The sequence below is a fragment of the Myodes glareolus genome, chromosome 8 (assembly GCF_982192425.1).
Source record: "Myodes glareolus chromosome 8, mMyoGla1.1, whole genome shotgun sequence".
NCBI classification, from domain to species: Eukaryota; Metazoa; Chordata; class Mammalia; order Rodentia; family Cricetidae; genus Myodes; species Myodes glareolus.
In genome coordinates this window covers 41,956,494-41,970,891 of record NC_142033.1, presented here as the reverse complement: position 1 = coordinate 41,970,891, position 14,398 = coordinate 41,956,494, and the positions used below count along the sequence as shown (strand labels likewise).

The window sequence follows — 14,398 nt, the reverse complement described above, 5'->3', positions numbered from 1 at the left end:
AAGCACTTGGGCAAAAAGGGATCCATTCCACCCTTCCTCACAACATCACCCCACCGTGGGACCAGAGTGCGGCTGTTGAAATACATTTGTCTTTTTGGAATCTTTTGTCATGGTTTTCTACTTTTCTTTCAAAAAGAGATTTTCTACCTTTTAGAAAAGCAATGTTGATGACAAGGCCCCATGCAGAAATGAGGTATTTCAGCGAGGGAAATCAAAGGAATTGGTTTTATTTTGTTTTGGGTTTTTTTGTTTTGTTTTGTTTTGTTTGTAATTCAGTTGGGTGGTGGTGGCTCAAGCCTTTAATCCCAGCACTCGGGAGACAGAGACAGGGAGATCTTGTGAGTTCGAGGCCAGCCTGGTCTACAGAGGAAGTTCTAGGACAGCCAAAGATACACAGAGAAACTAAAAAAACTGAAAAAAGAAAGAAAGAAAAGAAGGAAGGGAAGGAGGGAGGGAGGGAGAGAGAGAGAGAGAGAGAGAAAAGAAGAAAAATGATAAGGCTCAGAGGCTGCTCTTACAGAGGACCTGTTTCCTGCACCCATGTGGCAGCTCACAACTCCAGTTCCAGAGAGTTTGATGCCCTCTTCTGGCTTCCATGGGTACAGACACATAGGTAGTTCACAGATACAAATGCAGGCAAAACACTCCTGCACATGAAATATAACACAAATAATAAAAACTCTAAAAATGTTTTGGGGCAAATTTCAGTTTTTATTTTAGACCAGGCTGACCTTGAACTCACAGAGTGCTGGGATCAAAGGCTCCCTGTCTCATTTTTAGCCAACCAGAGTTTTAAAGCTGGAAACGTCCTTAGAGATGATCTTCTCCAGTAATTTCTGTTTACAGATAGGACATTGCCATCGCAGCCTTGCCCAATAGCTCCCTCTCAGAGACACAGCGGGACCTGGCCTTGGGCCTACTGCCCTTCAGCCCAGTCACTTCTCACCCCACTTCTCTGCCTTCCATGCCTCCCGCCTGCAGCCGCTTATGTTCATCCTGAGAGCTGGCATTCAGTCCCTGAAGGACAGTTTCACAGACTGGACAGTGGTGCACATACAGGAACCTGCCCGAACTCAGAATGAGAAACTCTAGGTCACTAGCAAACATCATATCCCAAAAGGCTATGAAACCGCCGTGCCCCATGCCCCATGCCCCAAGACACAGATCTGCACACTAAGTATTTCCTATTTTCTCCTCTTTTTTTTTTTTTTAATTTGAGACAAAGTTTTACTCTGTAGCTCTGGCTGACCTGGAATTCACTATGTAGGCCAAGTTAAGCTTGAACTCTGAGATCTTGCCCATCTCTGCTTCCTGAGTGTGGAGATTAAAGACACGTACCATCATACCCTGCTAAACTACATGATTAAATCTTTTTGTATTGTTTTTGACACAGGGTTTCTCTGTAGCTTTGGAGCCTGTCCTGTAACTAACTCTTGTAGCCCGGGCTGGCCTCGAACTCACAGAGATCTGCCTGCCTCTGCCTCCTGCTGCTTGGCTTAAATTTTTTTCGGCTCTCAGAAATGTTTTTAATGAGGCCTTTCCACTATCATTCATGTATATGAGGAGGGCACAGTGTTGTGTGTGGGGAGGGCATAGTGTTGTGGGTGGAGAGGGCACAGTGTTGTGGGTGGAGAGGGCACAATGTTGTGTGTGGGGAGGGCACAGTGTTGTGTGTGGTGTCCGTGTGGAGATCAGAGGACAATCTTCAGGACTCAGTTCTCTCCTTCCGCCATGCAGTTCTAACTTAAGCTGTCAAGCTTAGACCCCTTTACTGACATAGCCATTTTGCTGGCTCCAAACCAACAATTTTTTTGTTTGATTTAAAGGGCCTGCTATTTAGGACAAGTGTTGCTTGTGTGACGAGCCATGCCTTGGCATGTTGTTCATGAAGCTGTACACATGAACTAGAACTATGTTTAGCCCTCTGAAGACCCCCTGCTCTTCCTTTTCTCCGTGCAGCACTGAAGTTTGATGACGTCCGAGTGTTTGGCTACACAGCCTGGTCCCTCCTGGATGGCTTTGAATGGCAGGACGCCTACACAACTCGCCGAGGGCTGTTTTATGTGGACTTCAATAGTGAGCAGAAAGAAAGGAGACCCAAGTCCTCGGCGCACTACTACAGACAGATCATACGAGACAACGGTTTCCCTTTGAAAGAGTCCACGCCAGACATGCGGGGGCAGTTTCCCTGTGACTTCTCCTGGGGAGTCACTGAGTCTGTTCTTAAGGTAAATTAACCACACGCTAGGACAGAGGGTATACAATATGTTTTTACAAATGTTACGGGTTCAGATGTTTTACTTGCATATATATTCTGTGTGCCTGGTGCTCATAGATCCAGAAGAGGGCACTGGATCTTGGACCAGGCTGGCCTTGAACTCTGAGACCCACCTGCCTCTGTCTCCCGAGGGCTGGGATTAAAGGTGTATATCTGGAAATTCAGATAGTTATGAACACCCATTGCAGGTGCTCTGAAACCCTCCTCAGTGCTCTCAACTGCTGAGACGTCTCCAGCCCTGAGTTGGGATTTAAAAACTTGATTACACTAAATTGTAGATGTATGTGGTGCGGATGGTGGCACACGTGGAAGTCAGAGGACAAACTGTGGAGTTAGCTCCTTCCCCTCCACCTTTACATGGGTGCGAGGGCTTGAGCTCAGGTCACCAGGTTCACTGATAGAGTGCTTTGCCCTCTGAGCCATCTCCCCAGCCCAAACCCATTGGTTTTTTTGTGTGTTTTTTAAAATTTTCTATGATTTATTTATCTTTATTTTATGTGAGTTGGTGTGAAGGTGTCAGATCCCCCGGAACTGGATTTTCAGACAGTTGTGAGCTGCCATGTGGGTGCTGGGAATTGAACCTGGGTCCTCTGGAAGAGCGGTCTTAACTGCTGAGCCATTTCTCCAGCCCCACCCATTGATTTTTATTGGTCTATGTTAATTATACAAACTAGTGTGTTTCAGAACCATAGCTTCACACGTATATAAGATGTACTGGTTTTTATTGGCCCACGAACAAGTAAGTGTGTTCCAGTATCACCTCTTCACACGTATATAAAACACACTCTAGCCATGGTCACCTCCACGTTACTTCTTTTACCCTCCTACTGGCCTCTTCCTTTGGGGGTGACTCACCGTTCCATAGTCTCTGAGCAGGTAACCACGTGCACTGTCTACAGCTAGTGCTTTCTGGGGCTCTGGAAAGTGCAGGGCAATTCTTTTGATCTTGTCCTTTCTTTGTGGCAAAATTGCCTTTTATAAACATCTTTTCAATAGCACTGGGATGTTCTGAACTTTCCTGAACACTGAAGCTGGCCTTAGCTGGGAAGACTGCTCGGGTAATTGATTATGCACAGATTGAACTCCATGTCCACATGATCAATGTTCTCTCAGTTTAATGTTCTAGATAACCGGTTGGCAGATGGCAAGAGGGCAGTAATATGACTTTGTAACTAGACTATGAAAGATGACACATGAGAAAACAATTAGAAGGAAAATATTTACCAAAGGTTAATTATCAGTTTTCATGGTGCACTTAAATTCAGTCGGGGCGGTGGCGGGGGGGAGTACTTTAATGAAAGCACAGAATTTTTCCCTGCTTTAATTAATCTTGAATTTGGAAATGTTTTTCTTACATCTTTTGTTTTATTTTATTTTACTAGTTTTTTGAGACAGAGTTTCTCTGTGTAGCCCTGGCTGTCCAGGAACGCAATCCAAGTCACCTCACCTTTGTACAATGGTTTTCAGTGGAGACCCCACCTTCCGAGAGCATCTATGTGGTCCCCACAGTGCACGTGGGAAGTGGGTGACACAGGACCATCCCCATATGACTGGACAGTCCAAGCTCAAAGAGAAAAATCCAAGGTTGAGGTTATAGTTCAGTCAGTACAGCACCTGCCCAGCACACTCAGGGCCCTGAGGATTTTTGTTTGTTTTACTTTTTTTTTGTTTTTTATTGAACTCTACACTTTTCTCTGCCCCCCTCGCTGCCTCTCCCCTCCCCACTTCAATCCTCCTCCAAGGTCCCCATGCTCCCAATTTACTCAGGAGATCTTGTCTTTTTCTACTTCCCATGTAGATTAGATGTATGTAAGTCTCTCTTAGTGTCTGCATTGTTGTCTAAGTTCTCTGGGCTTATGGTTTGTAGGCTGGCTTTCTTTGCTTTATGTTTAAAAACCACCTATGAGTGAGTACATGTGATAATTGTCTTTCTGTGTCTGGGTTACCTCACTCAAAATAATATTTTCTAGCTCCATCCATTTTCCTGCAAAATTCGAGATGTCGTTATTTTTTTCTGCTGTGTAGAGCTCCATTGTGTAAATGTACCACATTTTTCTTATCTATTCTTCTGTCGAGGGACATTTAGGTTGTTTCCAGGTTCTGGCTATGACAAACAATGCTGCAATGAACATAGTTGAGCGCATGTCTTTGTGGCACAATTGAACATCCTTTGGATATATACCCAAAAGTGGTATTACTGGGTCTTAATACCACTTAACTTGAGGAAGGTTATTTCCAGGGCCCTGAGTTTTATCATAAGCATTGCACTAACTAGGTGTAGTGGCATATGCCTGTACTCCCAGCGCTTGGAAACAAGAGACACAGAAGCTCCAGGTCATCCTTGGGTGTTTATTAGGTTTAAGGCTAGCCCTGGGCTGTATGAGCCAACGTGCACGTATGCGCACATATAGCACACACACACACACACACACACACGGGGGCGGGGGCAGGGAGAGAGCATCCCATACACTCTGCTGCTGAGTAGTGCTATGCTCACAGACACATGGTGGAGGAGATACTGCATAAAAATGGGATATCTTTGGACCTTCTTTCCCTTTTTTTTTTTTTTTAAAAAAAACCATTTTTGGAGGGCTAGAAAGAGAAGGCCCTTTCTCCCATATTACCAACAGAGCAGCCAGAACTCAGAAACTATTATGAAGTTATATATTTTATCTTGTAGTCTCTGCTATATAGCCTAGGCTGGCCTCAAACTCATAGTAATCCTCCTGCTTCAGCCTCTTGAGTGCTGAGATTATAGATATGACCACTACTCTAGGTTATCACTTGGTCTTTTCAAACAAGAACGACTGAGAGTTGTAGCCACTATATGCAAGGGGTCACTGCCTACTGTCACACACACACACGCACACACACTCAGCCTCCTCTGAATGCAAGTGCTGCTCTCGGTGACCTCATTTTTACCTGTCATCAATTTACGACAGTGCCTTCGACTGAGGGCACCGAGCCAATTTCCTGATTCATTTGCACACCATCACACGAGATGCTATATAACCTGGATTTGTGGGTCAAATGAGCTGGAAAATGGCCCCTTAGGCTTTCTCACACATCTGTCCTTCCTCTCCTCTGTGCGATTCCTGGTCTCCCTGGAGATTTGAAGGACTAGAATCAGGCCCTCTCTCCCTTATTACCAACAGAACAGTCAGAGCACAGAGATCGTTATGGACAAAAGTTATTTATTGTATCTTGCTGTGAGAGGCTTCTTAAGACTCAGTTCTCCTCATCTGAGGGTGGGATATGCTAGGAGCCACACTTGATTTACCTGAATGCGTTTGTTGTTCTCCACAGCCGGAGTTTATGGTTTCCTCCCCCCAGTTTACCGACCCTCACCTGTATGTGTGGAATGCCACCGGTAACAGATTGCTACACCGCGTGGAAGGAATAAGGCTAAAAACAAGATCATCCCAGTGCACAGATTACGTAAGCATCAAAAAGCGAGTGGAGATGTTGGCCAAAATGAAAGTCACCCACTACCAGTTTGCTCTGGACTGGACCTCTGTCCTTCCCACTGGCAACCTGTCTAAAGTTAATAGACAAGTGCTGAGGTACTATAGGTGTGTGGTGAGTGAAGGACTGAAGCTGGGTGTCTCCCCCATGGTGACGTTGTACCACCCCACCCACTCCCATCTAGGCCTCCCGGAGCCACTTCAGAGCAGCGGGGGTTGGCTAAACACATACACTACCAAGGCCTTCCAGGACTATGCGGGGCTGTGCTTCCGGGAACTGGGAGACTTGGTGAAGCTCTGGATCACCATCAACGAGCCTAACAGGCTGAGTGACATGTACAACCGCACGAGTAATGACACCTACCGTGCAGCCCACAACCTGATGATCGCCCATGCCCAGGTCTGGCGCCTCTACGACAGGAAGTATAGGCCGGTCCAGCGTGGGGCTGTATCGCTGTCCCTACATTCTGACTGGGCCGAACCTGCCAACCCCTATGTGGACTCACACTGGAAGGCAGCCGAGCGCTTCCTCCAGTTTGAGATCGCCTGGTTCGCGGATCCGCTCTTCAAGACTGGGGACTACCCATTGGCCATGAAGGAGTACATCGCCTCCAAGAACCAGCGAGGGCTGTCCAGCTCAGTCCTGCCACGCTTCACCCCGGAGGAGAGCAGACTAGTGAAGGGCACCATCGACTTCTACGCGCTGAACCACTTCACTACTAGGTTCGTGATACACAAGCAGCTGAACAGTAGCCGCTCTGTTGCAGATAGGGACGTCCAGTTCCTGCAGGACATCACCCGCCTGAGCTCGCCCAGTCGCCTGGCTGTAACGCCCTGGGGAGCACGCAAGCTGCTTGGGTGGATCCGGAGGAACTACGGGGACATGGATATCTACATCACAGCCAATGGCATCGATGACCTGGCTCTGGAGAATGATCGGATCCGAAAGTACTACTTGGAGAAGTACGTCCAGGAGGCTCTGAAAGGTGAGGTTTGGGGAGCTCACATACAGAGAGGTGGGAGGGGTATATGAACTGACAGCAGTGAAAAGCTGGGCACCAAGATCACCAGCAACTCAGATTTGTGGTTCCCGATTGACTCCTATCCATTGGCTTGCCCCCTTATAATGGGCCTTTATTACTGAATTTTTGTTTTTTCTTTTTGTGAGACAGTCTCTTTAGTCCTGATCATATCAGAACCAGCTGTGTAGACTAGGCTGGCCTCAAACTCACAGAGATACACCTGCTTCTGCCTACCGAGTGTTGGAACTAAAGGCATATGCCACTATGCCCAGCATAATTTTTAATTTTTTCATTATTAATGTTTCTTAGACAGGGTAACTAGTCACCCAAGCTGGTCTCCAATGCCAAACTGACTGCTCTCTTGTCTCAGGCCTTCCAAGTGGTGGGATTACAAGACTAGACTACCACATCTGCACTTTTATAAAGTGGCATCAGCTCATTATGGAAAATTTGGAAAGCATTTATTTTCCCTAAATAACACCTGAACTCTCACTTCCCAAGAAAAGCACGATGGATGTTAGACAACTTCCAGTGAGCTCCCTAGATATTGTTAGTACAGCTGAACTCAGGCTCTCAGCCTTTCGCATACACCTTGTTCGCTTGCTTGGGGAGTTGAACCCAGGTTCCATTTGACTATACTAAAAAGCTACATCCCCATATCCCTAACTTTTCTATTCTCGTGGAGCTGGGAATTTAACCAAGGACCTCATGCATACAAGACAAGAACTCTACCACTGACCTACAACCCCAGCCCCCAACTTTGTGGTGCTGGGATACAACTCCAGGGCATTTTTTTGTTTATTTTTTGTTTTTTGAGACAGGGTTTCTCTGTAGCTTTGGAGTCTGTCCTGGAACTAGCTCTTGTGGATCAGGCTGGCCTCGAACTCACAAAGCTGGCCTGGCTCTGCCTCCAGAGTGCTGGGATTAAAGGCGTGCGTCACCACCGCCCGGCCCCAGGGAAGCACAAACAGCCGAGACAGGCTGGTCATTAACTCCTGCTCCCCAGCATGTGTTGCCTCCGCTGGATGTTGCAAACTAGTGTAACCACTCCTGCCCCACTTTTTAAAACATCAGACGTGTTTCACGTCATTAAAACTCTTACAAATGTTAATGGCTGCTTAATGTCCTATTTATAAACATATCTTCATGTATTCAATGTCAGAGACCAGCTTCGACAAAAATACCACTTACCAGGGTAGGGGCATGGGAATCAGAAAAATAGAAAAGAGGACAAAGACATGAGTGAAAATAATAAAACAGAGAACACAGGATAGTACCAGGAGGGAGTTCCAGTGAATACTGAACTCTACCTGCATTTAATTATCCCAATAGCACAGGGGAAGAAGACAAAAGACTGCTTTAACGTGGTAAAAAGCACAACTCGAACAGCTTCTTGCTTCAATACTTTGAGTCATCAAGTCATGAGAAGACATTCTGTTGTTTAGGCAGTGAGCCCACCCTAGACCAAGTATCCTGAAGGCAGCCACTCCCAAGGGTAAGCCTCCTATTACAAAAGGAGCAGAAGTAGGCTTGAATACCCTGACCATTGGTCAGTGTGGAGTGGATCTACCTGTATGGACCATCTTAATGTCAAAATGACCAAGGAACTACACCCTAGGTCAGGATGTTGTTGTCAACAATTTTGAGCAACCTCAAACTCTCTGACCTTCAGACAAGGTGAAAATAGGCTTACATTTTTGGGCCTCCACAATTCAACCATTCTTTAGTTGGGAATATCACCCCACTGAAAAACTTCTTTGGACAGAAATGTCATTTCTAATTACCTTAGACTGCCCAATATATGAAAATGTGCAGATTAGAATCAACAAGTAAGACTGGGGACAGAGTTGGCAGTGTTTTTCTCACATGCAGAAAGTCCTGGGCTAGATCCCTAACACATATGAGCCAGGCATGGTGGCAAAACCATGTAATCCAGTCCTCTGGAAGTGGTGGCAGGAGGATGAGAAGGTAATGGTCACCTTCAGCTTACATAGAGAGTTAGAGGTCAGCCTGAAATGCATGAGGCCCTGCCTCCAAAACAGTATCTTCAATGAAAATCATGACTTCATAGCTTTTTGACTTAGTTTCAATGAAAACTAAAATTTTTTTTAAATTGTGTATGAATTTTTTGTCTTTGTGCATATCTGCTGGCCACATGTATCCCTGGTGTCTGGGGAGGTCAGAAGAGGGCATCAGAGTCCCTGGAACTGGAGTTACAGGTGCTTGTGAGCCATCACATGGGTGCTGGGAATTAAACCTTGGCCTTTGCAAGTGCAATCAGTGCTCATAACCATTGAGCTACTGAAATCTAAATTCTTATTCAAAGATACTTTACTGACTATTTGTGATCAACAATGTTGCTGTTTTTTTCCTAGCCTACCTCCTTGACAAGGTCAATATCAAAGGCTATTATGCATTCAAACTGACAGAAGAGAAATCTAAGCCGAGATTTGGATTTTTCACATCTGACTTCAAAGCTAAATCCTCTGTAGAGTTTTACAGCAAGCTGATCAGCAGCGGCGGCTTTCCCTCTGAGACCAGCAGCCCTGCATGTGGTCGGCCGCCAGACACCGAGTGCACCGTCTGCTCATTCTTCACTCACAAGAAGCCACTCATCTTCTTTGGTTGTTGCTTCATCTCCACTCTGGCTCTACTACTGTCAATCACCATTTTTCATCATCGGAAGAGAAGAAAATTTCGGAAAGCAAAGAACTTAGAAAATATACCATTGAAGAAAGGCCAGAGCAGAGTTCTTAGCTAAACTATCATTTCTGACACGGTTTAAAGATTCACTCCAGTTCCAATTACTGGTAACTTACAATGTGAGAGACAGCTGTAACCAAGGTGATGACAATCGATGCTGTTGCAGTGCGGTCCAAATCCTTCCCTTCGGTACTGACGACCAGTGAATACAGTTCTTTGAGCTGAAGGCTTCATCTCGACAGGAATTCTGGGGATGGCCCCAAACATGGCTAACATGGTTTTAGGAAGTTTGAAGCATGTTTCACATCATTTTTCTCTAGCTCTTCTGTAAATAGCAATCACTATCCATGGTAAAGAAATTAATTTTAAAAAGTGAAGTTCTGTTGTTTTAGACTTCATAGTTTCAAACTATTTTGTTGTTATTGTTTTTTTTTTTTTTTTTGAGACAGTGTCTATTATGTACTCTGGGTGTTCTGGAACTCACAAAGATCCACCTGCTTCAGCCTTTTGAGTGCTGGGATTAACCACACCCAGCTAAGACTATTCTTTAAACTGGACAGTTAGTGACAGATGCTGTCACTTCTAACAAGGTGCTCTGTTTAGATGAGGTGTAGTCCTCAGAGGGAATGTAGAAACACAACACAATTTTAGATAATGCTTGTCCATAGGCAGTTAAAGCATATGATTTAAAACATACAAATCTTAACTTTTCACAAAAACAAAAAACAGGCATTTTTTAAACATCTGATTTTGTGAGCTCTCTCTTCCTGAACTTCTGTTTTGGTAGGAGGGTTTGGGGGAGAAGGTTCAAAACAGAGTATTTTTTTGTAGCTCTGACTGTCCTGAAACTCGCTCTGTAGACAAGGATGGCCTTGAACTCAGAGATCAATCTACCTCTGCCTCCAGAGCGCTGGAACTAAAGGTGTGCCCACCATATCCAGGTTGGAGTTCTGATTTTAAAAGTAACTTCCACAACTCATGTCATGGAAAGATCACAGGACAGACAACTAGACCCAGTGTCTGTGAAGATCACGTTCACTTAGCTTTACAGCACAGCAATTTCCATTTTAAAATAAACTGACATTATCCCTATTGCCCTGGAGGAAAGACGACCTGGCACACTTAGGAAAGTTAAAAAGATGTTGATCTTACTATGAGTAAAGGGCAAAGACCTTACCACTATTCCTAGAGCTTTGTAACTTCTCATGCACATAGGTACAGAACACAACCAGGGAATCTGAACGGAGGAATCCAGCATGTCAGTTTGAATAATTGTATTTCACCTTTTAAGGCTAACACTAAGTATACCTCAATTTGGATACTTTTGTATTTGATCACCAACACTAGGGATAATTTGAATGTGTACCCATCCATAGCCATTATTTCAAGTCAATATATAAATAACCATGTTACCCAGTCACTGTTAAACCTCTCCAGGAATTTAGACTTAGGAGTCAAAGAAAAGTAGCTCTTCCAAAAAGAGCCTTAGTAACAAAGCATCCTAAATGGTAAGGTGATTTTAATTATCTTTCAGATCTACCTTGTTAAGATGTCAGACATAATTAGGGTTTTTTCCCCACCCTGTAGACAGGTGTCTCTATCCCTGGCCATCTTAGAACTCACTCTGTAGACCAGACTGGCCTCAAACTCAAGATTCATCTGCCTTTGCCTCCTTAATGATGGGATTAAAGGTGTGCACTGCCACCTCCACCCGGCCACAACTGTTTAATTCTTATAATCACTAATTTTCGATAGCATGTGCCAAAGCGATCAGAAATAAAGCTGCTACTGGACTAGCCAAATCTAACAGCAGATGTTTGCTTTCTCCTTCTGGTTCCCAACCCCACCCCCTGCCAATCTGAGCAGGTTTTTCCTTTTTAAAACATGTATGGGTGTTTTGCCTCATGCATGTATGCACCACTTGTATGCCTTTGTCCTTGGAAGCCAGAAGAGGCACCAGATACCCTGCAACTGAAGTTACAGATGGATATAAGTCAACACATTGGGGGCTAGAAACCAAATCTGGGTCTCACTGCAGAGTCCTGGCTGGCCTGGAATTCACTATACAGACCAGGTTAGCCTCGAACTCCCCCTGCCTGTCTCCTTAGTAGTAAAAGAATCTTTACTCTCTTTTGAGAACTGTCTAAGGACAGGACACCCATTGTAGTTGGCTGAGTGACTGTATTGGTAGTCACATAGAAAAGCTACGGATCACTTGGTCTTTAAAAAAACAAAAACTTCCAAAAACTTCTTAGAATTGAGTATTTTGCCTGCATACATGTGCACCTGGCACCTTTGAAGGGCAGAAGAGTACACTAGATCTCCTGGAACTGGAGTTACAAACGGCTATGAGCCTCCATATAGGTATTGGAAATAAAACCTGACTCCTCTGAAGAGCAACAAGTGCTCTTACCCACTGTGGGGGTCTCTACAGCCCTACCTGGGTTAAGCCACACGAATTCACTCAAGAAAAACTTTTTAAAATCACCTTATTAACTTCTTAGCATTTATAAACCTCCGTGTTAGTCTTGGAAAACGCAGCAGGCAATAGGAGTAACAGAGAACTTGGAATCAATCCTTAATTCAAGTACCAAATTTTAAGGTTTTGATTGGGTGTCATTATATAGACTAGGCTGACCTCAAACTGGCAATGATGCTCCTGCCTCAGCCTCAAGAGTGCTGGGATTAAGGTGTGCACTACCATGCTCAATTCAGTTATGGTTTCTAACTCAATTAGCAACTGTTTTGTGTTTTTGAGACAGGTCTCATATATAGTCCTAGCTGACTATACATATCTCTCAGGACAACCTCCAAGTTCTGATCCTCCTGCCTCAACTTCAAGGGTTACAGGGATGTACCACCACATACCCAACTGAAACCTTTACTTAACGATGTGTTTCCAGGGCTGGAGAGATGGCTCAGCGGTTAAAGCACCTGCCTGCTCTTTTCCAGATGCACTGAGTTCAATTCCCAGCAACCTCATGGTGACTCACAAACATCTGAGATCTGGTGCCCTCTTCTGGCCTGCAGGCATACATGAAGACAGAACACTGTATACATAATTAAAACTTTCTTAAAAATGGGTTTCCATTAAGCTAAACTTAGAACATGTTCCTCATCCCTAAACTTGCCTTGCTGAGTTCCCCAAATGTAAAGTTCCTAGCCCAACGCTTCCTACTGCTACACTCGGGGGTTCAGCGAGCATGTACAGTTACCCATTTTAATTGATCACATGAAAATCATTAGGTCACTCTAGTGATAGTAAATGCACCAAGATTCTCCCAGACACAGGTTGGAGATATGGCTCAGTGGAACTCAGTACTTCCCCAGCACACAAGATCCTACGTTTGATTGATACTGAAGAACCATTTTCTTTTAAAGATTTATTATGTATAGTGTTCTACCTGCATCTATGCCTGCACAGCAAAAGTGGGCACCAGATCCCATGGTTGTGAGCCACCATGTGGTTGCTGGGAATTGAACTCGGGACCTCTGGAAGAGCAGCCTCTTAACCTGAGTCCTCTCCAGCTCCCAAAGAACAGTTTACTTATTATGTAGTGTTCTGTCTGTACATATGCCTGCAGGTCAGAAGAGGGTGTCAGATCTCATTTCAGATAGTTGTGAACCACCACCACCATATGGTTCTGGGAACTGAGCTCAGGGCCTCCACCGATAGTTCAGTATAATTGGCATCAACCAGGATGTTTGGTATAGCACGGAAGGGTAAAACAGGGGGGGGCTGGAGAGATGGGTCAGCGGTTAAGAGCATTGGCTGGCAACTCTAACAAACTGGTCAAATATGTGGCTGAGGCTTGTCTTGAAGATTATGTTCCCACTCCTGTAAGGTCAGGATTACTGACAGGCACACACCAGCCACACACACATGCATTGCCGAGGCTTTAACACTAGGAAAGCACTCTGCCAACTGAGCTACAATCATCTCACACAGCCTCACTGATTCTCTTGCCAGGGACTACGGACATGTCTGTACAGTTTGTAGATTTGGTTAGGTGTGACAGTTATGTGCAAATCCAGTTGGGCACAGTAGCACAAACCTTTAACCCCAGAAGGCAGAAGCAGGTGGTTCTCTTACATGAGGCCAGCCTGGTGTATAGCTCCAGGACAGCCAGGGCTAAAGAAACCTTATCTCAAGAACTTAGAGTCTACACGATAGTATCTTTAAAAAAAAAAAAAAAGCGCCTTGCTTTACAAACCTGACAACCTGAATTTGATTCCTAGAACCCAAATAAGTAGACTCCAAGTTGTCCACTGACTTACACACACACAAAATGGCCAGGCCACCTACCCATACAATGACAGGACAAAAAAGGTTAACCAAGAATTTCTTGCATGGCTGTCAAATGCTTAAGTTTGATTCAGTGTGTCTTCAAAGCGCTCATAAACTCCACCTAACTCTAGCCCCAAGTGAACACCCTTTCTGACCTTCAGACTTAGAAATATTTTAAAATTTGATGTGCAGGAGTGTCAAGTCTGCCTTTATGTTTCACATGCATGTCTGATGCCCTGTTACCATCAGAGTAGCAAGTGCAGGTAGCCAGCCCTACATTTGCTTTGGCTGTTGGCAGGAAATGCACTTCAGAGTTCAGCTCTCACTCCCGTGAGAATCTAGTTCAGGGGAACTAACATCTCTGGGCACATACGAATACAGGGAAGCACTGTCTGCACACCCCCAGCACTGGGGAAGGTGAAAGGGACACCAACTGCACATCCATGTGCAAACATAAAGGACAGTAGGTTTTTTAGGCTAACAATAGCCAGGCCTGGTGGTGCTCGCCTGCCCTCCGAGCACTGAGTAGGAAGAGGACTAGGAGTTCGAGGCAATAGTAGAACTCATCCAAGAAAGTGATAGGTCTCCATGTTTGCTGGGTTCACTCCTCACCAGATGGATAGGAAAATAATTCACACACAAC

At 44.9% G+C, this 14,398-nt stretch overlaps 1 protein-coding gene across 1 annotated transcript in view; it reads left to right on the top strand.

The window, feature by feature from the left end:
• The window catches only part of Klb (klotho beta), a 35,341-nt gene extending 24,067 nt beyond the window's left edge, over positions 1-11,274 (top strand). The window contains exons 3-5 of the mRNA XM_048415120.3: positions 1,960-2,228; positions 5,585-6,728; positions 9,140-11,274. Of these exons, the coding sequence (XP_048271077.3) occupies positions 1,960-2,228; positions 5,585-6,728; positions 9,140-9,525 (1,799 nt within the window). The 3' untranslated portion in view covers positions 9,526-11,274. The remainder of the gene's footprint in view (positions 1-1,959; positions 2,229-5,584; positions 6,729-9,139) is intronic.
• The last annotated feature ends 3,124 nt before the right edge of the window (positions 11,275-14,398 follow it).